Source organism: Choloepus didactylus, chromosome 18 (genome assembly GCF_015220235.1).
Source record: "Choloepus didactylus isolate mChoDid1 chromosome 18, mChoDid1.pri, whole genome shotgun sequence".
Lineage (NCBI taxonomy): Eukaryota > Metazoa > Chordata > Mammalia > Pilosa > Megalonychidae > Choloepus > Choloepus didactylus.
In genome coordinates, this window is record NC_051324.1 from 8,040,950 (window position 1) to 8,066,364 (window position 25,415).

At 47.2% G+C, this 25,415-nt stretch overlaps 1 protein-coding gene across 1 annotated transcript in view; it reads left to right on the forward strand.

Annotated features, from left to right (window-relative positions):
* The window catches only part of LOC119513346 (myosin-3), a 46,191-nt gene that overhangs the window by 13,570 nt on the left and 7,206 nt on the right, over positions 1-25,415 (forward strand). Inside the window, exons 2-28 of the mRNA XM_037808478.1 lie at positions 11,113-11,172; positions 11,872-12,083; positions 13,820-13,963; positions 14,424-14,580; positions 15,054-15,081; positions 15,473-15,581; positions 16,203-16,295; positions 17,085-17,148; positions 17,230-17,328; positions 18,155-18,258; positions 18,344-18,482; positions 18,898-19,016; positions 19,101-19,250; positions 19,989-20,159; positions 20,289-20,595; positions 20,712-20,782; positions 21,294-21,381; positions 21,465-21,582; positions 21,946-22,069; positions 22,166-22,302; positions 22,389-22,644; positions 22,813-23,055; positions 23,150-23,326; positions 23,438-23,583; positions 23,664-23,754; positions 24,169-24,558; positions 24,663-24,789. Of these exons, the coding sequence (XP_037664406.1) occupies positions 11,880-12,083; positions 13,820-13,963; positions 14,424-14,580; positions 15,054-15,081; positions 15,473-15,581; positions 16,203-16,295; positions 17,085-17,148; positions 17,230-17,328; positions 18,155-18,258; positions 18,344-18,482; positions 18,898-19,016; positions 19,101-19,250; positions 19,989-20,159; positions 20,289-20,595; positions 20,712-20,782; positions 21,294-21,381; positions 21,465-21,582; positions 21,946-22,069; positions 22,166-22,302; positions 22,389-22,644; positions 22,813-23,055; positions 23,150-23,326; positions 23,438-23,583; positions 23,664-23,754; positions 24,169-24,558; positions 24,663-24,789 (3,856 nt within the window). The 5' untranslated portion in view covers positions 11,113-11,172; positions 11,872-11,879. The remainder of the gene's footprint in view (positions 1-11,112; positions 11,173-11,871; positions 12,084-13,819; positions 13,964-14,423; positions 14,581-15,053; positions 15,082-15,472; positions 15,582-16,202; positions 16,296-17,084; positions 17,149-17,229; positions 17,329-18,154; positions 18,259-18,343; positions 18,483-18,897; positions 19,017-19,100; positions 19,251-19,988; positions 20,160-20,288; positions 20,596-20,711; positions 20,783-21,293; positions 21,382-21,464; positions 21,583-21,945; positions 22,070-22,165; positions 22,303-22,388; positions 22,645-22,812; positions 23,056-23,149; positions 23,327-23,437; positions 23,584-23,663; positions 23,755-24,168; positions 24,559-24,662; positions 24,790-25,415) is intronic.

Below are 25,415 nucleotides of genomic sequence, written 5' to 3' on the forward strand. Positions count from 1 at the left end.
GAAACAAGGCGTGCCCCTCCCTGAGCTGAGGGCAGGCTGGGGGTGACGGGGGAAGGGGCAACGGATAGTAACATCCTGCACTGACTGTACATCACACGATACGGAGAGAAAGCTGGATGCAACTCAGTTACTTTGAATTGGCAAAATTCACTTTCCTCTCTGGAAGTGGTTTGCAAAGAAAAATAAAGTCAATTTAAAAGGAAATTGTGATAATCACATCTTGGCCCCCTCCATGTGTGCTGGGAAGTTGGTACCTGCCTCACAAGGGCCGTCTTGGCCAAGAGCTGTCACGGGTGGGGGGTGCCAGGCAGGCTGACCCCTCCCATCCCATTGCCATGGTGACAGGAGGGAGATAGGACATGTTTCACCCCTCTTGTCGCTTCGAGGGCTCGCTGGCCTGCCCACCTGATCAGAATCATAGAATCACAGGATGTAGGGACCACCAGGGACCTCGGAGACTGGGAGACCCAGACCCTAATTTCCCAGATGAGGATACTGAGGCTTGGGGAACAGGGAAGGAAAAGATGAGCAAAGCCTCAGGGCAGAATGCCCCCGGCCCTCCTCTCTCACCTTCCACCTTCTGGGCTGCAGCAGATGCCTTCTGGGGCCTGGCAGCTCAAACTTTTGGCAGGAACAGTCCTCGTGTTTTCCTGCAGCCCAGGCCCCACCTCTCCCATTTTGAGTATGTACCTGGTGTCAGGGAGTCCGGTGGGAGAGAACCTGGCACCTGCGTCCAAGGCTCCAGGTTCCAGCTGGCGAAGGTGTCACACCTCCCAGGAGGATGGCCGGTCAGTTAGGGGCAAGGCAGACACCCTCCTTTCCTAGGTACAGAACTATCCAAGTGTGGAATCCACGTCCTGTCCAAATCGCAAGGAACTGAGGAGATCATCTACCAGTGGCTCTTAAGCAGGGGCATTTCTCAAAGTTACTCGGAGAGATTTTGGAAACCAAGTCTAAGCTCCAGAGATTCTCGTTTAGTGCATGGGGTAGAGCTTGACTATCTGTTTTTTTGAAAGCTTCCCTGGGGAACCTGATGCCCAAACCTGGTTAACCAGTTTAGTTTACAAAGGAAGGAACTGGATCTAGGGTACTTTGTTTTCCGTTCATTACCCTACAGCCCTGCGTCCACTGTCCTTTGAGATTTCTGTGCAGAGCTCCTCAAGTCACCCCCGAACCCCACCTCACATACATGCTCAATTCTAGGTGCTCCTGCCCATTTCCGTCACTATTTGGGGGAGCATCTGTATGCTTTCAATTGTCTCTTTCCATTTCAGAGTCATCATTCCAAGCTTTGAGGGTCCCTTTCCCCACACTGGGAACTCTCTCATTCAGTAGTTCTCAGCTTCACGGGCTTGTTCTGGGGGGCTTTGCAAATCGCACCCGGGCCCCACACCCAGAGACTCTGATTCAGTTGGTCTGGAGCACGGTATGTTTTTTTTTCTCTTTTTACATTTTCTCTCAACTTTCTCAACTATTTGAACATTTCCAAACCCAGATAATATACATTCAAACCTATAGAATGTTCTCCCCCTAGACTCACCTATCGTTAAGCTTTTGCCACATTTGCTTTATCTGTGTGTTCACTTCTTTTCTGTTTTCTTTCTAAACCTAAACCATTCGAAGTACGTTGCCTAAGTTATCTCTCTTTAAATGTTTCAGGAGGTAAGTCCTATAAATAAGGACACTCTCCTACATAACCACGATGCCTTTTTTTACAGCCAAAAAATTAGTAACAATTCCTAAAAGTACCATCTAACATCCAGTCTATGTTCACATTTCTTTTCAGGTTGTTCTTTTTTCTTTTTTTTTTTTTTTTTAGTTTTGTTTGTTTTCAATCTAGGATCTAACCAAGGTCATGTGTTGCATTTGGTTATGCCTCGATGATCTATTTTAATCTAAAACAGTCTCTCCACTAAAAAAAAAAAAAATCATTGATTCTTTTTTGAAAAATCTAGGCCAATTTCTTATAGACTGTCACACATTCTGTGTTCAACTGTTTCTTCATATTCTCATTTACTTGATCCTCTCTTTCCAGTATTTTCTGGTGTTAATGTTTAATTAAGTTGTTTGTTTCCTGGTGAGTGTTACTGTTTAATGAACTCGTGTCTAGAGGCGTGAGTAGATTTAGGTAAACATTTTGGGTAAGAACACTTCCTGGGAGAATTGTGTGGGAATTAGGATGTCAGGCTGTCTCCTTAGCGCTGCTAAGTTTGATCTCTTGGTTAAGATGATGAATAGCCTTCCCTCCAACACCCTGTCACCCAATGGTGTTGGCATCCATTGATGATCCTTCTCTGGATCAGTGATTATATTGGGACTGGCAAAATGATTTTTATAATTATACTCTGCCAACACTTATTAGTGGCATTCTTCTGTAAAGAAGAGCTTTTCTTCCTCCTCTCCCACCCCAATTTAGCTATGGACTTGTGGGCTGTTTTCTATTCAGTGTGTTGATAACCAAATACAGTTATCCTTTTAGATGCTCGAATTGATTCACACTGAGAGCTCTAATTCAAATGAACATTACAGGGTTTTTCTTACCATCTGTTATTTTAACTTGTGTATTTTTTTTTTCTCTTACAGTGAAAATTTGAGTAAGATGAATGTATTTACTTAGTTACTTACATTATTCAAAAATATAAAAAATAATTTGAGTGTGGTTAAAGGGGGAAATTTTAGGTAGTATATGTTACCAGAATAAAAATAAAAATAAAAAACACATAGGACTATACAACACAGTGAACCCCAATGTAAGCTGCAGACTGTAGTTAATAGTACAATTATAATATTATTTTTTTCATCAGTTGTGACAAAGATACCACACTAATGCAAGGTGTCAATAATGAGGAAGGGGGTATATGGGAAATCTGTATTTTCTGCATGGTTTTTCTGTAAATCTACAGTTCCTCTATTAAAAATTTATATTAAAAATACATAAATTAGGTTCAAAATTACAATCCAATATTACAACTAGTAATAAAATACTGCGAAAAGGTTCCAATTTCTTTGCAGTTCTCTTTTTGCTTCTAATAATGAGGATATATATTCAGATTTCTTTTCAAAATTGACATGAATTAAGTCTTTCCTGATTGTGGTTTTAAGTTTCGTAAACATAAGATCTATTTCTTTCTTTTTGTATTCAAATTTAAGATTTGCTTTTTTCCTTCCTTTTTTGATTTAATTTTATTTTTTAATTTATCAACCATTTACATGACTCAGAAGTCACACCATATAAAAGGCATGGCTCCCAAAGTTCCCACTCACCCTTTCTGTGTCCATTTTTGTTACTTCCTGGTATATCCTTCCTGTGTTTCTTTTTGCAAAACTGAGTGATTATGTTTGGATATTCTTCGGTCTCCTCCTTTTTTACACAAAAGGTAGCCTTCCATAGACATTGTTCTGGAACTTGCTTTTTCACTTACACTATATCCTGGAAATTACTCCATACTTAGTTTCTAATTTTTTTGGTGGCTGCATAGCATTCCATCATGTGAATATACCATAATTTATTCAATCAGCCCCCTATTGATAAATATTAGGGTTATGTTCAATTGTTTACTATTTTAGATGGTGACACACTAAATAACCTTGTGCTTACAATGTTTTAATATTTGTGGAAGTACCTTCAGGGTAGATCGCTAGAAGTGGTTTCGCTGGGTCAAGGGGAAAGTGCACATATAATTTTGCTAGCTTTTTCCAAATTCCCCTCCTTAGCAATTGCACAACTTTTCACTCCCACCAGGAAAGTTTGAGAGGTGTGTTTTGTCACAGCTTGCTAGCAGCATTTGGATTTTCTCCAGTTCAGTAGGTGAGAATGGAATCTCAGTGTGGTTTTCGTATGCCTTTCTCCTAAAATAAGTCAAGATGCTCTTTCCTAATGTTTGGAGACCATCTGTATATCTTTCTCCATGAAGTGTCTGCCCATTTGTTTCTAGGGTAGATTAGGTGGTTGTTGTTTTCTTCTTAACTTTTAAGAATTATTTATATATTAAGGAGGCTGGCCCTCTGTGATATAAATTGCAAATCTTTTCTCCCAGTTTTTCATTTGTTTTTTAATGTTGCCTAATTTTATTTGCCATAAAAGTTTCCTTAAAATTATTGGGAAGTTGAATTTCTCTGTTTTTTATTTTATGGAGTCATAGTGGGCTCTCCCCATTACCAGATTAAAAGGCGTTCACCCATGTTTTCTTCTAGTACATTCTAGTCTTCTTCTTTACATTTGTATCTGACACATTTGTTATTTATCCTGTTGTACAGTGTGAGGTGTGGATCCAAATTTATCTTTTTCCAAATGGCTCTCCAGCTGTCCCACTACCACTTATTAAAGAGTATGTATTTTCTCCACGGACTTGAGATACCACCTTTATCATATATCAAATTTCTGTTATGTATTCGGCTATTTATGGACTGTCTGTTATGTTCCTCTGGTGAGTCTCTTCACACATCAGAACAACACTGAACTGTACAGACGTTCTAGTGGGTATGAATATCTGGCAGCCGTCCTCCCTGTGGCTCCTCTTTTTCAGGGTTTTCTTTGCAATATGTGCATGCACTTCAGAATCAACTTGTCTAGTTCCAGAAGAAAAAAAAAAAGTCATTAGTATTTTTATTGGAATTGCATTACACCTAAATTTTAACTTGGGGACATCTTTATGATGTTGAATCACCCTCTCCAACAACAAGGAATATCCACTTTTGTATCTTTCAGTTCTGCTTTAAAGTTTTGCACATACCTTGCTATGTTTATGCCTAAGTATTTTTCTTTTCTGCGGCTATGGAATCTCCTCTTCCAACAAGACTCCCAATTGGTTATGCAAAGCTTTTTTTTTTTTTAAACAGCTCCTCAGGTGATTTCTAAGGTACAGCCAGGTATGAAAACCACTGCTTTAAAAGAAAATTCAAATTAAAGGCTATGACTTAACTCTTAATCACCCTGATTCCCCCAAATCAGCTACCTTTCTTCCAGATTCTCTATCACAGTGCCCTTTGTTCTCCAGTTCTTCCCAGATAGTAACCTCAGTGCAGCATCCATCTTTCCCTTCCAGGGCGCACACGCTGCCAGTGCCTGGTTTACCTGCTTCCTTCTCCACTGTTCAGACCCCCCATTCCTTTTAACTCTGATGCCCAAATCCCCGGGCAAGGCCCTGAGCTATGCCCGGCTCTTCACAGCCTCCTTTCCTTTGGAATTCCAGTCGTCTCCTGTGCTTTCTTCCCTGCTTCCATCACTTTGTTCCACACTCTGCCAGAAGAGCCCGTCAATCACTTGACTCAAATGCAGACTTCTCACCGGAGCTGCCAGCTGTCCCCCACCAGGGTGGGCTCCTCGCCTCTGCACCAGCCCAGCTGCCTCCCCTCAGACCTGCCCCTCGCTCCAGCTCCAGTCCTCACCTTCAGTCCTTCACTGTGGGGAGAATCATCTCACCCGCTCACCTTTTGGCACCAGCTCTCCCTCTCGCTTACTGATTGAGGCCCGACGTTGTCAAGAAATTTGCTCCAATTAACTTTACAGACTTTGTGGCTCACATCACAATCCCCTAGACTCCTCTCACCGAGTCCTTGTTATGTGTCACAGGCATGGCTTTGGCATCACACCGAACTGCACCACAGTCCTGACTCGGTTACTTACTGGCTACCTCCCCCACGGAAGCTACTTTACCTCTCTTGTGCCTCAGTTTCCCCTTCTGGTCATACATGGCTAATTTTAGTGCCTCAGTCACAGAGAAGATGTGGACGCTGGGTGAGCAGTGCCTGGCAGAGAGCAGGTTAGCGATTTTTATCCTTGCATTCATAGCAAGCACTTATAATATACTGTGTGAACCTCCTAAAAGCAAATGTGATGTTCGTTTCTGGGCAGTGAGGGGGCATTTTTCATACTATATCTACTTGTTTAGTTTAATTAATTAAATTTTGGAGTAGATAATACATGTACCAGGCACAACACTCAAAAGTTACAAAATGGTAGATAATAAAAAGGAAAGAGGAAATCTCCTTCTCTCTGTCCCCTCAGCCACTTGGTTTGCCCCCACCATACCCAGAGGAGAGGAACCTTCTGGAAGTCCATAGATACCTGGTTCCTGTTGCTTGGCTTTCACTGGACACCAGCTTCATGAAGTCCCCTTGCTTCCTCAGTACCCTTCGGGCTTTCCTGCTTGATGTCTTTGCTGCTGCCAAGCCCGTCACCGAGAACTGGGCCTGCCCGTGGCCTCTGTCCCTCACGTCACCACTCAGTCCTCTCCAGGTGCCCTTTTATCCCTGCCCTGGGACCCTGCCTGGCTCATCCACTGGAAGTTTTTCTCCCTCACTTGAATGCTGTAGACACACTTGCCTTCTGGATGCCACCCCTCATATTTTCACAGTTAATTTGGGCAAATGCTCTGTCCCCTCACGTCCCCTAGAGCCAGGGACCTCCTTGAAAGTCAGGGTCACGGGCATCTACACCCCACAGGGGTGCTCTGCTTAGCACCTAAAGAAGTGCTCCATAAATGTTTATATTGTTTTTAAAAGATAAGGTGGCAGAATGTTCTAGACTAAAAGGAACTAAAGAGACATAACCACCAAATGTAATACCTAAAAGTAGACTAGGTCCTGATTTTGCAAAAATAAAAACAGCTATACAAATGTTGGAAGAATTGGAGAAAACTGAATATGGACTGCACAAGGGATGATATTATAGAATTATTGCTATTTTTACCAGGTTGGAAATGGCCTCGTGGAGACTCTCCTCATTCTTAAGGGAGACATACCACATTATTAAGGGTGAACTTTCGTAACGTCGGCTGCGTAACTCTCACATGGTACAGCCGAATAAAACAATCACTCCCTGTACTTACACTTTGTATCTGTTTGTATGTTTAACACTTTTTATAATAGAAAGCGTTTGCTGAATTGAATTAAAGGAGTGTGTGGCCTCTCTCGATTGAAGTTAGTTCTTTTGGGACTTGGGCGTTGCTCGGGACCCCCACCCTGCGCCTCGGTGCCAGGAACAGCCTGGGCCCAGAGTGACCGAGTCCCTCCTTTCCCAGTGACACCTAATCCCCTCGCAGCAGCCGGGAAGGGGCCCTGGATCACGCTGGCATCTGCTCACGGAGGCGGGCGGCAGGCCTGGCAGCGGGCGGCCTGGGAGCGCCGCTGCGAGTGGGGAGCCCCTGCCACCTGCTGCGCGATGGACACTAGAGCAGAGCAGAGCTCGGGGGGAAGCAGCGTGGCGTCGGGGCGGGAGATGGGCAGCCGTGCCTCTCTTTGTCACCTCGTGAGCTGCATGCATTCTGGAGACACAAGACACTTTTCCCCAGCTCGTACGCAATAAATGCAGTGCTCTGCCCTGGGCTGTGGGGATTAGCTGTAGCTGTGGGGTGGTCCCCGAAAGCCAGCTAATAACACACTGGTGAGTCATCTGTGCCCCGTGTGTCAGAGGTGGCGTTCCACCTGCGGACAGGAGCCACTTAGCCCCGGGAACCTGCCTCTTCAAGCAGCAATGTACTCCCATCTTTAAGATTTTTCTCTTTTTGGACAGACATTTTTTTTTAATATTATTTATTTCCTTTTCCCACTTCCCATCTCAATAAAACATATACTAAATTTAATTTACTCAGGGTCAGCTCTAAGACAACCCCTTTTAATACATGTGCTATAATACATGGAAACCTTCCAACAGAGAGAACTTAACATTTGTCAGACATCTACAGTGGGCCAAGCATGGAGCCAGGCATGGGGTGTCTTATGTTTTAATATCCTATGAATCCTCATACCTGGCCTGGGAGACAGGTATTACTATCCCCATTTTACAGAGGAGAAAACTGAGGCTCAGAGAAGTTGAGCGCAATGGCCGCCTTCACATAGTTCAAAAGTGGGCGAGCTGGGATTCACACCAAGGTCTGTCTGACTCCAAAGGCCCACGCTCTTCCTGCTACAGCCTTCAGCTGCTACTGTTGTGAGTAGCTTTCCCCTCTTCTAAGGATAAATTTCCAAATGCCAGTACTCTGAGTCCTGATATCTGGTGTTTGGAACTGCTTTCCCTGTGGTGGTGGCTGCTGTCACGTCCATCTTCTGCAGGGCTTCTGAGAGCTGAGCTCCACCCCGACGGGATCCTCTGTGAATGGACTTGGGCAGCTTCCTGCCTCTCCTGCCTTCCGCCTTCTCAGCTGGGAAAGGAGGTTGGTTAGAAAATGGTCACTAAGATCTTTCCACTCAACACTCCATGGCTCTATGACGCTCTCACTTAGGTTCACTTGTATTTGTTTGCAAAAAAAGAAGTTTGATGGAGAGAAGGGAGAAAGTACAGTACTGAGTACAGTAACAGGACATAGGTGCTCTCTTGCAAGGGACTCAGAAATCCTGGATGGAATATTTCCGTCCAGTCTCCTGGAGGTGGGCTTGGATACAGTTATGTTAAATAGATGGGTAAACTGATCACTAGAAAGGGAGAAACCAACCGACACGTTTCACTGACCACAAAGTCCCTCTCAATAATGACTTTTGACATTGAAGACGGAACTGGAGCACCCACCCATCACTCACAGATGACCTGCCCTGGGTACCCCACTGCCCGAGATGTAGCCAGAGGTCCCCACACTGTCTCCTGGCCCCACAGGGCTTGTTAACTCCTCTGCATCCTCATCTCGACTCTGACAGGTGCCACCTACCCGTCCAGTGGTTGCCTGATCGGTCCTCCCAAGGAGGAGGCCAGTCAAGCACACGAAGGCTCATGCTGACGTGTCCCTGGGCAGGTGGGAGAGAGCTCCAAGGAGACCGTTACCTTGGGGGACATGGATGGGCCTTTCAGAAGTGAGGGGGCTTTCTCTCGGGTCGAGAAGGGACTTCAAGGATGGGTATATCAGTCCAAATTGCAGGAAGAGTGGCAGGCAGGAGGTAGGGAGACGGGGGAAATTCCATGGCTGGCTGGTGGGGCAGGCAGGTGGGTTAGCAGACCCCCTCCCGAGTGACTCCCTTAGCGGCCCCCTATCTTGCCCAGCATTCACAGAGCAGGTGCTAGATACTTATTTGTGGTATTGATTTGAAATCACCTAAATCTTGAAAATGCATCTATATCATCTCTATGACTCATCATTTATAATTACAGCATTAAGAGTAAAGGCGTCATCTCCCATTTCCTTTGTATCTTCTTCTAGTGCTCTGAATAAAGGCCAACATACAGCAGGTGTTTAATAAATGTCACTCTATCACAGGGCCGGCAGCCCTCCTTCCCCTTTCCCATCCACACCTCTTTGAGTAAGCCCCTCTCCTGGCTTGGCTTGGGTGTGTTGGGGGAGCAGGATTCTTATTCTCCGGTGGGAAATGTTGACAGTTCTAGTTAGAGTAAACCACCATAGGATGCCCGCTTGACTACCTTTCCAAAGATTTGGGCAAGAAAAAAGGAAACAACAACAACGAAACAGTTGGAATGGGCAAAAGCTTCAAATATAACCATATTCCTCTCTTCGGGTCTTCATTTTTCCATTCCTGATTTAGAAACAACCACATGTGTTAACCACCCCCCCCTTTGCCCTCCGTTTCTCAGCCACCACCCCTCTCCCCTCGCCCCCCACCTAGGCCGGCAGCTGGTCTTTCTCAATTGGCAATAGATCTTAGCCACACCGGGTCCGTAAGCAGCTGCTGCTGTGCATACGGGCTGGCTGAATCACTTCCCTGCCATTAATTGAGTTGTTGGTCCTACTGGTGCTTAAGAAAGGATTAAGTTAATAACGATACTGATTAGACAGAAAGTTACATGTTTAAAAAAAAAAAAAAAAAAGTAGAATTCCTGGCCCATGTTTTACAATTTCATGGTCTTGCCCTAACCTTAGATTTTGAAAAAAATCTTGCTTAAAATTCCAAGAGGATTTCAACATTTTTCCACCTCGGTTTTATTCATTTTTCTGTAGGATGAGATTTCTAAGCAAATCACCCAATTGGGTATTCCACTTGAGGGCTGGGGAGCTCACGGCGATTTCCACGGTGAGGTAACTGGCTGCCAAGGGGAGGCAGGCAGGCTCTCTGCAGCCAAGGGGCTCCATCCCACCGAGCCCCAAGGACGGGCAACGGCATCTCAAACTCCCAACCTTCTTCAGTTGGAAAAATGGTTATGGAGCCCGCTCATTTCTATATATACCTTCCCCTTGGCAACAACAGTTTAAAAAAAAACGTGAGGAAAGAGCTGGTCCTCAGCTTGTGGTGTCGGGCATTCTCTTTCCAAATATAGAGAAGGAATGAGCTGCGGGGGCTTAGCTGTGGTCTATAAAAGCCCAGGGTGAGCCCCAGCTCCTTTGTCGCTGTCGCCGGTGGTGGAGGTCGGTCCCTGAGCTCGTCTTGTACGACTTGGTCTCTGCTGTCTGGAGTCACAGGGACTCGGCGTGGCCCTGCCTGGCTTTGGTAAGGTGGCTTCTCGTGTCTCCTTCTAAGGGGTTTCCGGAGACTTAGATGTGGAGACAGATCTGCCTAGGCCCCAGGTGCCCACACACCCTCTGCCTCCAACACCTCATCTGAAGCAAGGTGTCCATCCCTCAGGCTCTCCTTCTTCCTCCCCACTTCCCTCTTCCACCTCTTCAATGTCCCTCTTGGCCGCTCCACGAACCTGTGTCTGTGCACAACGGCCAGCGTCTCTCCCTCGGCCTGTCTGCTCCATGGCACTGGCCAAAGGCACCCGGAACTCTCACCTCACCCCCTTGCTGTCACAGGCTCAGTGGACTGCTGAGGGTCCCGTCCTCTCAGGCCCACCCTTGCTCTCCCCCAGCCACCAGGTGGAAATTAGCTGATCTCAGACGTGACTCCGTGTCTGCAGAAGGCAGGAGCCCTGCTGCTGTCTGGTAGCACACGCTCCTGACAGGCCTCTGGCCTTGTTGCTCAGTTCTCAAGGGGAGACAGTGCAGGCCGGGTGGACACCAAAGAAGGTGCCGTGGTGGGTGGGTAGGATTTCGGGGCAGTTGGGGGCTTTTTCCACCTACCTGGCCTACCTGTGGGTTGGTCCCATGTGCTCCTCCAACTGGCCTTGGGGGTAAGGCTTTCTGAAAACTGTCAGTCCCTTAACCTTATTAATGAGCTTGGCAAGAGCTGGTTCAAAACTGAACCAAACACCCCCAGGTGTCCCTGAGTTTTCTTTTTGCGTATTTATTGCAGGTCTGGTATTTCCTCAGGTGCCGTTGTCTTCTGCTCTCCTCCTGCGAGTGTGACTCTCAGGTGAGACTTCTGGCCGTGCCCTTGGCTGCTGGAGGTGATCCAAGGTCACCAGGTTCACCTGCCTCTCAGTGGCTTTACGGAGAGACAGAGCAACTAGAATATTTAGACAGAAAAGACCAGGCAGGAGAGAGGCGGACAGGAGGTTGTGCTTCCGGAACTTCCCAGACAGATGCATGCTGTCAGATGCTAGCTTCTATTCCTCACAACAGAGGGAAGCAAAAAGCTGGCTTCCTTCTGTGAGATGACCACCTTGAATCAAAACGGTTCAAGAATTCCTTAACTAAGTGCCGTTTAGCATACTGTCTTTGAAGAATGGTGCTTATTAATTTTTAAATAGTATTTATTTTTATAGCTTCCCTCAGAAACACCTGAGATTTACAGAAAAGAAAAATGAGAACCAGAGAGTGGCACTCTACTTCAGGGCTTCACCAGTCCAAGCCTCAGACCACGTAGCTTGGATTAAATATGCTCTGTGCCCTTTGCATAGAGTTGTTGTCACTCAATAAATAGGAGCCACTTTGATTTCCCAGCTCCTAAATCTCCGGGGGGCTCCACTAGGTACAAGGATAGCCTTGGTCCTGGGGCTCGGCCGTTGAGGGCTTCCGCAGCCCCGGGGTGGCAGTGGATGATGCTGAGAGGGGCCTGGGCCTGGGCCTGGCTCGGGGGCAGCCGGGCCCACCCGGTGGGGTTGCCTTTCAGCTGACACCATGAGCAGCGACACCGAAATGGATGTGTTCGGCATCGCCGCTCCCTTCCTCCGGAAGTCGGAAAAGGAGAGAATCGAGGCCCAGAACCAGCCCTTTGATGCCAAGACCTACTGCTTTGTGGTCGACTCAAAGGAAGAGTATGCCAAGGGGAAAATTAAGAGCACCCAGGATGGGAGGGTCACGGTGGAGACCGAAGACAGCAGGGTAAGTCTCACCCCTGCCTTCGCAGGCCTGCGGGCCTCCCGTCTGCTCCTCCCGGGTTTGCCTCCTATACGCATCCGCCCCAGCCCCAGCCACTCCCAGACGTGGCTCTGGCCCGGAATGCATCACATGATGTCACTGCCTTAGCCTTCTCCAAGAAAGAGAATGAACACTGGGCTCAGGTCACAGGGTGGGAGAAGAATCTGGTTGCAGCTGATCACAACTTTTGACAATGTTATGTTGATCTAGGTCAGAGAGACCAGCTCAGTCAGCCCAAGGGCTGGAGCCGGGAGTCCAACACTAGGAGGCACTCTTTCAGAACACTCCTTCAAAAGCCAAAGTTTCCCCCTAATTCTTCTGGCAATAGCCATCAAACTGAGGAAGTAAGGAAAGAGAGTAAGGGGCCCTAGTGGACCACAAGCTCAGCGTGAAAGAGATGAGCGCTGTATCTGGAGACATCTCCCCACTATGCTCTGGCCCAGCCATCGTGGGAGCTCTTCTAGACTTCCCTACTTTCTGGACACAGCCAAGAAGGGTCTGGAAATGTTCAAAAGAAAGTCCAAAAACTGAATAGGAGAGGACAAAGAAAATCAGAGAAAGAAGGGTAAAGGAAATAGCATCATTGGTTTGGGTTTTAAGGAGAAAGCATTAAGGACTGCCCTTTAATGCTGACAAGCCTTGATGCTCCCAGAGGGTAATTCTGTATATATTTCAGATAAAGGAGCTAAGAATGGGCTTCCAAGCAGCAGGGAGGATGGAGCTAAACATAATAAATGACAATAAAGGACCATCTAAGAGACTGGTCCCAAGAAGGGCTGATTGTACAAGGTGGTTTAAGAGAATCCCTGCTTGAAGGCAGGGAAAAGGTAGTTTCCCATCCATCCTGCCTGAGGCTGGACTGGGCAAAGCAACCATCTTCAGAGGAGATCCCAGAGAAGGAGGAAAGAGGAAGGAGGTGAGGGCAGAGCAGGGGAGAGGAATACAACCCCAGAGCCCCAGTGCCAGGGGCCCCTCCATCCCCAAGGAGCCGGAGGGCACTGGGACAAGGGGCTTTACCTCTTGAGGGAAGTGGGAAGGCCCTTGCCAGTGCTTGGAGCCGCCACCGTGCCTCATTGTACCCTTTACCTGGGTTGTAACACTCTTCTTCCAGAAAAGGTGGGGTGAAGGCAGCAGTGAGGTGTGCGTGGGTGGATGGGTGGGGTGCTCTTTCCTCAGCAGGGGGGAGGGTGGTGGTGGTGAGGGGCTGGGCAGTTGCTTTCAGGGAGCTCAGAATGCTATCTAAGCCTGGTGATCTAATGCCACCTCCCTCTTTCTCTTCTGCCCCTGATTCCGCCACACCAATGCACGTGTCCTTTTCTCTGAGTGGACAGGAAAGGGCCCATCAGCTGCTGGAGCTAGATTTGGGTCCAGCTGCCATTCCTAAGATGACAGGCTCCTGCTGCCCCCGGCCTTGCCATCCTCCCACTCATCCTCCCACAGAGATCCTCTCTTCTCATTTCTGTCACCTTCCCTCAGCCTCAGGCCCACTGGAGAGGGATAAAAGGTCCCACGCTACAGAAACAGATCACATTCTATCACCACAAGATGCCCAATCACCTTATCTTACCTGTGAACTAGGCATCTTTTCTAGAGTCTGTCCCTTCTGCCCGGGGCTTGAAGTCTCCTCCCAGGTGTCAGCCCTCAACAGCCAGCAAACTGCACAGAGCAGATGAGTCCAGCATTTCACTTCTCTCTTTCAGACCCTGGTGGTCAAACCTGAGGATGTGTATGCGATGAACCCCCCCAAGTTCGACAGGATCGAGGACATGGCCATGCTGACCCACCTGAACGAGCCGGCCGTGCTGTACAACCTGAAGGACCGTTACACCTCCTGGATGATCTATGTCAGTGCCTCCCTTGCCAGGGTCTTTGTGGGATGCTCGATTGCGGGAGAGGAGACGTTTGTGCGGGCAGTGGGGTTTGGGAAGATTCATGACTAAGCTGTTGGAAAAAAAGAGAAGAAATTAAAAAAAAAATAGAACAGGGGAAGAGAAAGATAGAATATAAGAAAGCAAGAAATAAATGCAGTAGAAAGAAGAGAAGTTGGAAAGAATATGGGGAGGACACGGGGGGGTAGCGGAAAAGATGGGGTCCTAGATCCGGGTCTTGGCCCTGGGACTTACTCTCAGCGTGAGGTCTGGCTACTCCTAAATTTGAGTCTCAGTTGTCTGATCTATAAATGGAGAGCATCTCTTCCCTCCTTTACAAGGCTATCAATATGCAAAATGAGATAAACAAAAGGCAAAAGGTTTTATATTTGCAGACACGCACACATATATATGATCTTATTATTTACTCCCACAGACCTACTCGGGCCTCTTCTGTGTCACCGTCAACCCCTACAAGTGGCTGCCGGTGTACAACCCCGAGGTGGTGGAAGGCTACAGGGGCAAAAAGCGCCAGGAGGCCCCACCCCACATCTTCTCCATCTCTGACAACGCCTACCAGTTCATGCTGACGGGTGAGTTTCCCAGGAGGAAGAATGGGGCGGTGGAGCAGGCACTAGACTGGGGGTCAGGAGAGCTGCCATCTGGGCTTGGGCCTGCCGCCATCCGGCGTGTGCCCTCCAGCCCACGGGAGAGGAGAGAAGGCGGCAATGGAAGAGGCAGAAAAAGGCCACATCCCTTAGGGCCTTGCAGGCCTTGGTGAGGAGACTGGATTTACTGGCTGAGCCATATGAAATTCACACTTCTGTGGGTCAAACACAGAGACTGGCATTTCGTGTGGTTCAACTCAAAACAGTGAGAGCCATTGACTGGTGAGAAACTCTCGGAGTCTTGTTCTCAGGAAGGAGGTTCTTCAAGTTCCCAACTATCACTGAAAAAAAAAAAAAATTACAGGAGAGAGAAATTGTGTAGTTTAACTCTGACAGCATGAGAAAGGGGAAACTTTTTTTTTTAAAAAACTGACCATCAACTCTCTTTTCTTTGACAGATCGTGAAAACCAGTCCATTCTGATCACGTAAGTATCCACGGCACAGATTGTCTCCAATGCAGAAGGCAAGGGTGCCATTTGCTCTAGTCTGTTAATTAGAAAGTGATCAGAGCAAAGTCCGTGAAGAGAAGACAGATTTGGGGATGGGAAAGCAGGTATGTGTGAGGCCTCAAAACTCTGGACTTCTCCATCCCTGGGTGGATTGAACACACAGCCATCGTGAGGCTCCTGGGGCCTCGGCCTCTCAGGCTTGGCAGGTGCGTGTCTGATGGGGCTCAGGTACGTCCAGGCCTCTGCGGCCTCCATGTCACCTCCTTGGGCTCCCAAGGAAACAACACGGGGCTGCCATCTTGGGGAACCCTTCATACCAACCAGCCATGTTCCTTTGTTCCTCTCTGTTTCAATCGTCACTGAACAGCGGAGAATCCGGGGCAGGAAAGACTGTGAACACCAAACGGGTCATCCAGTACTTTGCAACAATTGCAGCGACTGGAGACCTCGCCAAGAAGAAGGACTCCAAGATGAAGGTATGGAGGGTTGGGAGAACAGTTTGCTTCACTCCCACGTCTAACCGTCCACTTAACTTCAGAATGAGGAGGCGGGGGAGGCAACGCCCCTGGGATCAAAGAGGATTAAAACTCTTCAGGGAAAGGAGCACAGTCCAGGATTTAAAATCTTCAAGGACAGCCCATCATCCTGGACAACACAATGTGTGTTTGATCTTACAGGACCAGCTCCTGTGATTTCCTGCAACACAAAGCTCCAAGGCTTAACTAAGGAAGGTCAACTTGGGGGCAGCTCAGATGGCTTTTGTGGCAGAATCACCCCCACCTACCTGAGAAAGCAGTAGGCCTGTACTTGCCTTTGAAACAAATGTATTACAAAAGCAGATGAGCCCGTAACTGAGAATGAAGGAATCACAGCCTTCAAGGGATGTTAAAAGTCGAGATACCCAACTATGGCCAAATATAACAGAATATTGCAAAACTTTCTTGGGTAAAGCGTACTGCTGATTTGACCGATCCTGAAATTGGAAAATCAGGGAAGGAGGGGCTGGCAGGCAGCAAGGGCAGGCAGGAGGGGCGAGCTGGTGAGCGTTCATCCACTTAAAAAATGCTGTTTCTTCCTCCCTTGATTTCTCGCATCAGGGGACACTGGAAGATCAGATCATCAGCGCCAACCCGTTGCTGGAGGCCTTCGGGAACGCCAAGACCGTGAGGAACGACAACTCCTCCCGCTTTGTGAGTCTGGGTTCAGTTAGGGTGGGATTTTCTTGGTGGTCTACAAGGTTCCTGCCCCCGCAGAGCCCACAGACTCGTGGAGCATCTATGGACCGTGACAGAACGGAACAAGTACATTTCAGGTGGTGATGCACTCATGAGAGGCTCAATGAAAAGGGCTCATGAGAGGGAATAACTGGGGCGGGATCTCCTCTAGCCTGGGCTGGTGGGGAAGACCTCGCTCGGGGGCTGGCATTGACCCCAGGTCTGCGGGTGAGAAGGAGCCAGGCATCACAGGACCGGGGAGGAGGAGAGACAAAGGGGAAAGCGGGGCCCAGTGCTGAGGCAGGCAGAGCCTGAGGGTTCAAGGGACCTGGGAGGGCTGCATGGCGAAGGTGAGGTGGGCAAGGGGGCATGTCACAGGAGAAGAGGTGGAAGAGGTGAAAGAGACCTGGTCATGGAGGAGAACAGAGGCCACCAGGAATCTGCATTGTAATCTCAAGTACAAGGGGAAGCTACTGAAGGGTTCCGTAAGCAGAGAACTGATATGGTTTGATTTACATCTTGAAGAAAAATCACTCTCATTGCTTCATTGTCTGGATGTGTTATTTGGGGGTGAGAGTAGGATTGGAGTAAAGAGGATGGAACAAAAATGGAGGCATGCCAGTGAGGAAGGAGATGAAAGGAGAAGAAGGAAGACCTGATCGTTCTCAAAGTATAGGGAAAACAAGGCTCCTCCTCACATGACTCTGGAGATGAGGGAAACAATTTGGAGCCGTGGTTGACTCTCGTCTCCCTCTCCTCCCACAGGGCAAGTTCATCCGAATCCATTTTGGTACCACTGGGAAACTGGCCTCTGCAGATATTGAAACGTGTAAGTAAATCTCTGGGATCAGGTGATGTCTCAGAGTGATGGGGAGCAGTTTGGAAAACAATCCCATGTTTGTGTTCATAGATCTGCTGGAAAAATCAAGAGTAACCTTCCAGCTGAAGGCTGAAAGGAGCTACCACATCTTCTACCAGATTCTTTCAAACAAGAAGCCTGAGCTCATAGGTAAACTGATTGGCCCTTAGATCACAGGGCCAGGAGAGTTGTACCCGTACATAGGTTACTTGACAGCCCTGGAGGAGGCTTATTTTAGAAATGGGGCATGGCTGTTGTGACGACATGCCAAGTAAAAATAAAATCCTGGATTGAATGGAGAGCAACAAGAGTATATGACTACTGAAGTTAGCACTGGTTTTATAAAAACCTTCTCAACAGTTGAGCTTCCCATTGTCCTCTTGCATCCCCTTGTGTTCTGGTTCAGAAAGCAACCTGTCACCAAATGCTGTGAGGCAGCACAAAGCTAGATGGCAAATCCAGCCACTTGTATCCCTCACGTAACACAGGCCTCTGTGTACACCATCACCTGGGCTCTTTGGCTGTGTTTGCTCAGCCTTCTAGGCTCTATCCTGGAAACAGCAATGGCTCCAGCTTTCCAGAAGATTTGGAAAAGGCTCTGATTATACCCAACAAACTATGCTTCCTACCCGTGGGCCCACATCCTGTCCCAAGCTCAGTCAGTTTTCCTATTAACTTTTCCAGCCTGCACAGATATGCACCATTCACATGCAAAGCAAGAGAATTTAAATATTCTCTTTAGAGTTCTTAATCTATGTTGCTTGGGAGGGCTGCAAAGGCTTCCCTGGACTATATATTCAGCCCTGGCCTGAGAACCTCGGGCTGTACCTTCATGCTACCTAAAAGAGATTTCTAATTCTAAATTCACTGTGGGCTCCAGCAGTCAAAACCTCAGCCCTGGGTGCAGGAGCTCAGACTCTACTGGGTGGATATTTTCTTTGCATCGGTATAACCCTCTCAAACTGTGTCATTTCAGAGCTGCTGCTTATTACAACCAACCCTTACGACTACCCCTTCATCAGCCAGGGTGAAATCTTGGTTGCCAGCATTGATGACGCCGAGGAGCTGTTGGCTACAGATGTAAGTAGAAGCCAGAGAGAGGTGTGGGGAGCTCCCCATCCGTCTCTCAGGTCAACCTGTCGACTTGCTACTCTTTCGATGCCAGAGTGCCATCGACATCCTGGGCTTTACCCCCGAAGAGAAATCCGGGCTCTACAAGCTGACGGGCGCCGTGATGCACTACGGCAACATGAAGTTCAAGCAGAAGCAGCGGGAGGAGCAGGCAGAGCCGGACGGCACGGAAGGTAAAAAAACAAAACAAAACTTGCAACAAGCCAGAAGCCAGAGCTGGGTGGTTGTTCAAGGGAGGTCATTTGGTGCCTGTTTTGAAAGTGATAAATCCATCTTCCCCTTGGAGAAGTGAACCTCTCCAGGGTTTACACAAGTTTGCTGAATCGCTTAGCATGCTCCTGTTTCAGATGCAATGAGAAGTGTCCAGGGCTTTCTGGAGCCCAATCCTGACTTTTCATAAAATATATCCCATGCTGTGAGTGACTTAGCTACTGAGGCAAGCACAGCCCTGCTTTCAAACATCTGGCTGATTTTCAAAGGGGTCTCCTACTTAGCCAAGCATCAAGGGTTTCCCTTTGTAATCATCTTCCTTCCTCCCTTCCTCCCTTCCTCCCTTCCTTCCTTCCTTTCCTTCTTTCTTTTTCCCAGTGGCTGACAAAACAGCCTATCTGATGGGTCTGAACTCATCGGACCTCCTGAAAGCTTTGTGCTTCCCCCGAGTAAAAGTTGGGAATGAGTATGTCACCAAAGGTCAAACTGTGGATCAGGTGAGGCCTGCTCGGGCTGGGAAGGGATGCAGGACCCTGGTGGCTGCTGACCTCAGGCTGATTATCTGGGCTCTCCCCTAACAGGTCCACCATGCCGTGAATGCCCTTTCCAAGTCTGTTTATGAAAAGCTCTTCCTGTGGATGGTCACTCGCATCAACCAGCAACTGGATACGAAGCTTCCAAGACAACACTTCATTGGGGTTTTGGACATTGCAGGTTTTGAAATCTTTGAGGTTGGTGTTATTTATAGTATATTTGCATATTGCTTGGTGGTGGGGAGAATTTGGGTTCATGACCCGATCAGGAAGATGTCAAGGTGGCCAACACGCCTAGCATCACATCTTGTAGGAAAACTAGACAGAAAGTGGACCGAGTAGAAGGGAAGTACCCTGTTTGGAAGGTTTGCATTGTTTTAAGAGAGGAAATGACTCTGTCAAGTGAAATTTTAAAGGATATTGTCAAGTGGTTAAAAAAAATGGAATTTCTGATTTATAAAGTCAGAAAAGGCATATAGAGAATCTGATTTTAAGAAAATCATGCAATATTTCTCCATAAATATTCTATCAGTTCTGTATTATAAGTATATAATCGTTCATCAAAGCAGATATTTGGTGTCTAGCAGCTACAAGACATGGAGATGAATAAAAAGGTGAGACTGTGATTTAGTAGAGGTAAGTTAGACATATACAAGGCACACAGAAGACTGACTACAATATAAGGTGGAACATGGCTAGTGAACAGGAGATGTGCAGACCATGGGAATTCAAGAGAGGAAGAAACACCTTCCAGGTGGAAATTCAGAGAAGGCTCAAAGGAGAGTAGATGATCCGAGCTAGGCCATGGAGGACGTGGCTGTATCTAAAAGCATAAGCGAGCTGGCGAGGGCTTGATGCAATGGGGAGGGATGTTGATGGGTGTTTGATTTTGAAAGAAGTCGAACTTGTCACATTAACGTTATATTTTGGTGTTAGTATAACAGCCTGGAGCAGCTGTGCATCAACTTCACCAACGAGAAGCTGCAACAGTTTTTCAACCACCACATGTTCGTGCTGGAGCAGGAGGAGTACAAGAAGGAGGGCATCGAGTGGACCTTCATCGACTTCGGGATGGACCTGGCCGCCTGCATTGAGCTCATCGAGAAGGTTTGTTTTGCATTTCAGAAACCATGTCTTGTGACAACTACGTTATTCATTGCATCTTATTTTAATGCCGTAGGTAGACACAAAGCTTGGCTAGAATTACAATTTTGGCTTTGTGGTCTGCTTTCTTAGCCCATGGGCATCTTCTCCATCCTGGAAGAGGAGTGCATGTTCCCCAAGGCTACAGACACCTCCTTCAAGAACAAGCTGTATGACCAGCATCTGGGCAAGTCCAGCAACTTCCAGAAGCCCAAGGTGGTCAAAGGCAGGGCTGAGGCCCACTTCTCGCTGATTCACTACGCCGGCACCGTGGACTACAGTGTCTCGGGCTGGCTGGAGAAGAACAAGGACCCCCTGAACGAGACCGTGGTCGGGCTGTACCAGAAGTCCTCCAACAGGCTCCTGGCACACCTCTACGCCACCTTCACTACGGCGGACGGTAACGGGCTCCAAGGAGGGCTTTGTATGAGGGCCCTCTCCCTCCATTTGTTCCATAGCCCCCCCTAAAACTTTATAGGTCTGCTAACAGCACATGCCGTCCTTCATTTCTTTCAGCTGACAGTGGGAAGAAGAAAGTCGCCAAGAAGAAGGGCTCTTCCTTCCAAACTGTCTCTGCCCTTTTCAGGGTAAGAAAAACACCACGAGTTAGTTTGTGCGTAATTGGTTTAAGCCATCTCAAAAAGAGCACTGTAGAGTCTTGAAACTTGGTTTGTTTACAAAGAGTAATGTTGTCTTAATCTGACTGCTGTCACTCAGTGAGGTTGAGTGACAGTAAGATGATGTTTAAATGAGGTCTTAACAAATTTAGGTCCAGGATTTTATCATTTTGCACTGCAACTAGCTGGATTGGCTGGACTGGGAGGTGGGCTCTCAGTACACGCTCTCTGACTTGAAACGGTGCCTCATACTCCCAACAGAGTTGATTCAGAAAGTATTTTATACTTTGTTAGTCTCTGGCTCACTTATACCTCTAGCCATAGGACTAGTAAAAGAAAGGGCTAAATAATTTCATTGTTTTTTAGAATTTATATTGCATTTAAAATGTATCTTATTATTTTATTACAATTTATCTCTGTCTTCATAAAAGTCCACAGTAGGCCAACTAGTAAATTTAATCATTTTAAAAAATTATTTTAGGAAAACCTGAACAAGCTCATGTCAAATTTAAGAACTACTCACCCTCACTTTGTGCGCTGTATAATTCCCAATGAAACCAAAACCCCAGGTAAGGCACCTGCTGGGGCTCTGGATGGTTCTCAGTGTTAAGGAATGGTGCATGTGGCTGATCTCTCTTGCTTCTGTTCTCAGGGGCTATGGAACACAGCCTTGTCCTCCATCAGCTGCGGTGCAACGGTGTCCTTGAAGGCATCCGCATCTGCAGGAAGGGATTCCCAAATAGGATTCTCTATGGGGATTTTAAACAAAGGTATGGAATGAAAATGTTCTTAGTGCTTCTTAACGAGACACGCAAATGCTGAAATTTGAGTGGGACAAAGAGTGGTATGAAAAGACCCTTTCTGAAAGAACAGTTATGGACTTCCATGTATACATACTTGTTTCTTCCCATTTTCTCAGGAGCTTAACTTCCATGCAGCGTGGCAGAAGAGCCCTGTCTGATTCAGAAGGCCTAGATTCTAGGCCACTATCTAGACGTGTGACTTTGGGCAAGAGTCTTTACCCCACTGGACCTTGGTCTCCTTGCCTAAAGGAAGAAAGGGCTAAACTGAGGGTCTCCAAGGTTTATGTCTTTGCTCACAGCCCATGACTACTTCTGTGCCCACAATGGCAGGTACCGAGTGCTGAATGCCAGTGCGATCCCTGAGGGACAATTCATTGACAGCAAGAAAGCTTGTGAAAAGCTGTTGGCATCCATTGACATTGACCACACTCAGTACAAATTTGGCCATACCAAGGTAATGCATCCATTCTGACAGATGCCGCCTTTTTATTCTGCTTAATTTTACAACTTCTAGAGAAAACTGACTCATGCCACTCTTCTCCGCTCCGAGGTGTTCTTCAAGGCTGGCTTGCTGGGGACCCTCGAGGAGATGCGGGATGATCGCCTGGCCAAGCTGATTACCCGGACACAAGCCGTGTGCCGAGGGTTTCTCATGCGCGTGGAATTCCAGAAGATGGTGCAGAGAAGGTGCGGCAGGGTCCTTGTTCAAATGTGAGCTCTTTAGGAAGAGGGGAGAGAGTCTCTTCTAGTAATAACCCATGTTTTGTTTTCAGGGAGTCCATCTTCTGCATCCAATACAACATTCGCTCATTTATGAATGTGAAGCACTGGCCCTGGATGAAGCTGTATTTCAAGATCAAGCCCCTCCTCAAGAGTGCAGAGACTGAGAAGGAGATGGCCACCATGAAGGAGGAGTTCCAGAAAACCAAAGATGAACTTGCCAAGTCAGAGGCAAAAAGGAAGGAGCTAGAGGAAAAACTGGTGACTCTGGTACAGGAGAAGAATGACCTGCAGCTTCAAGTACAAGCTGTACGTGTTAAGGATCCTATCTTGACTTTCTTTCTAGATTTGACTGTTCAGGAGAAAAGTATTATTGGTGGGATGCTCGGAAAGGACTTCATATATAAGAAAATCCTGGAACATCACAAATCTTATCTCATTAAAGGAAATGATGACTTTTTTTGTTTTATTTTAAAGGAAAGTGAAAACTTGTTGGATGCTGAGGAAAGATGTGACCAACTGATTAAAGCTAAATTCCAACTTGAGGCTAAAATCAAGGAGGTGACTGAGAGAGCAGAGGAGGAGGAAGAGATCAATGCCGAGCTGACGGCCAAGAAGAGGAAACTGGAAGATGAATGCTCAGAGCTCAAGAAAGACATAGATGACCTTGAGTTGACACTGGCCAAGGTTGAAAAGGAGAAACATGCCACAGAGAATAAGGTATTCTCTTCGTGGATCTCTCGAGCTTGATGTAGTCAGTGGTGACCTGAGTGTTCTCATAATTGCTTGTAGCTAAACACGAGTTTCTTCTTAGGTTAAAAACCTTACTGAGGAACTTGCTGGGTTGGATGAAACAATTGCAAAGTTAACCAGGGAGAAGAAAGCCCTCCAAGAGGCCCACCAGCAGACCCTGGATGACCTCCAAGCTGAAGAAGACAAGGTCAATTCTTTGAGCAAGGTCAAGAGCAAACTGGAGCAGCAAGTTGATGACGTGAGTAAATAATGCTAATTGGGGTTCCTAGAAGTTCAGGGTTGGAAGAGCCCCCAAGGGTCCCCTGGTGCAAGGCATTTTTTCTCAAAAGGAAATGATGCTTTTTTTCAGCTGGAAAGTTCCTTAGAACAAGAAAAGAAGCTCCGTGTGGACCTGGAAAGGAACAAAAGGAAGCTTGAGGGAGACCTGAAGCTTGCCCAGGAGTCCATATTAGATCTGGAGAATGATAAGCAACAGCTGGATGAGAGGCTTAAGAAGTATGTCCTGAACCCACTGGTATCAGTTTTCCAAGTTAATGGATCTTCTGTGTTCACATACTCTACATTTCCCTTTACAGAAAGGATTTTGAATATAGTCAACTGCAAAGCAAAGTGGAAGACGAGCAGACTTTGGGCCTCCAGTTTCAGAAGAAGATCAAAGAGCTACAGGTAAGAGGCATTAGGGGTTATTGCTCAAAATATTCAGATCACATAGCGAGCTGGAAGCTGTCTGCTGGAAGCCACTGACTTAGAGCAAATGGGCAGGACAATTCGTCTGTCTCATTGGTTTCCTTCCTGCTGGGCTGACACGGCAGTGTCGAACTATTTTTCCATAACTCTAAAAAAATACCAAGTTAAAGTATTTTGGGTTAACATTCAGTTGAATGGAAAACATCCTGAGTTGGCCGCTGCAGGGGTAATGACCCAGAGAAGTGGGGGGAAGTCATATTAAAGGAAATGGACAACATTCACATTTCTCTGGGAGAAGACCAAGAACGCGTTGTCCAGTGGGAACGGGAACTAGCCTGTTGTTGACCTTCAGAGTCACTGTGGGGAGCTGACCGCCTGTGGGGTCCTCTGCAGGCTCGGATCGAGGAGCTGGAAGAAGAGATTGAGGCGGAGCGGGCCACCCGCGCCAAGGCGGAGAAGCAGCGCAGCGACTATGCCCGCGAGCTGGAGGAGCTGAGCGAGCGGCTGGAGGAGGCCGGAGGCGTCACCTCCACCCAGATAGAGCTGAACAAGAAGCGGGAGGCCGAGTTCCAGAAGATGCGCCGGGACCTGGAGGAGGCCACCCTGCAGCATGAAGCCACGGCCGCCACGCTGAGGAAGAAGCACGCGGACAGCGTGGCCGAGCTGGGGGAGCAGCTCGACAACCTGCAGAGGGTCAAGCAGAAACTGGAGAAGGAGAAGAGCGAGATGAAGATGGAAATCGACGACCTCTCCAGCAACGTGGACAGTGTGTCCAAATCTAAGGTGCTAGGGCACGAGGGCACCTGATGAGTTTGGTAGCAGAGAAACCTGCGGCTAATTCAAATCCAGATACTGACTTTGCTTTCCCCCCTTTCTCGATCCTTTAGGCAAACCTGGAAAAAATATGCAGAACTCTGGAGGATCAGTTAAGTGAGGCCAGGAGCAAAAATGAGGAAATTCAGAGGAGCCTGAGTGAGCTGACGACACAGAAGTCTCGTCTTCAGACTGAGGCTGGTGAGCAACGTGCAGAAAATGGGAAGGGGCAGAGCCTCATGGACCCCTATAAGGGGGTAACTGGTCAAAACGGAGAAGGAGTATTTCTTTTGAGAAGAATTTCTAGGAAAGCATATTTTCCAGGAGAAATCACTGAAATAACAAATAAAAAGTTCCATTCAAAATATCCTAAAGGAAGAGGATCTTGAGAGTTTAGTAAAAACGGGAGAGAGAAGGAAACCAGAACGAGAAGGGAGTTAAGATACTATCTAGCCCAGACACATTCAAAATTAATATTACCATGCACCAAACAGAATCTAAATGGCAGAACTGGAGCTAGAAACAAAGTCCCACATCTTTCTACTTCTTGCTGCATATTAATTGTTTGCATCCAAGTGTTTTTGAGAATAAACATTTTTGAAAGACAGGGAATATGGATGTATCCATGAGATGAACTTGTTTTGTAATAACTAATAGAAAATACATTGAGAGAAACATGGTCAATTTTTAAAATTCATTTTTATTTACAAATACTATGTTACCACCAAGCAAAAACTCCTCCTTGTCCCCTCCTCCCACCCCCTGGTAAGCTCTAAAGCACTTCCTGTCTCTGTGAATTGGCTATTTCTAGGTATCTCATGTAAGGG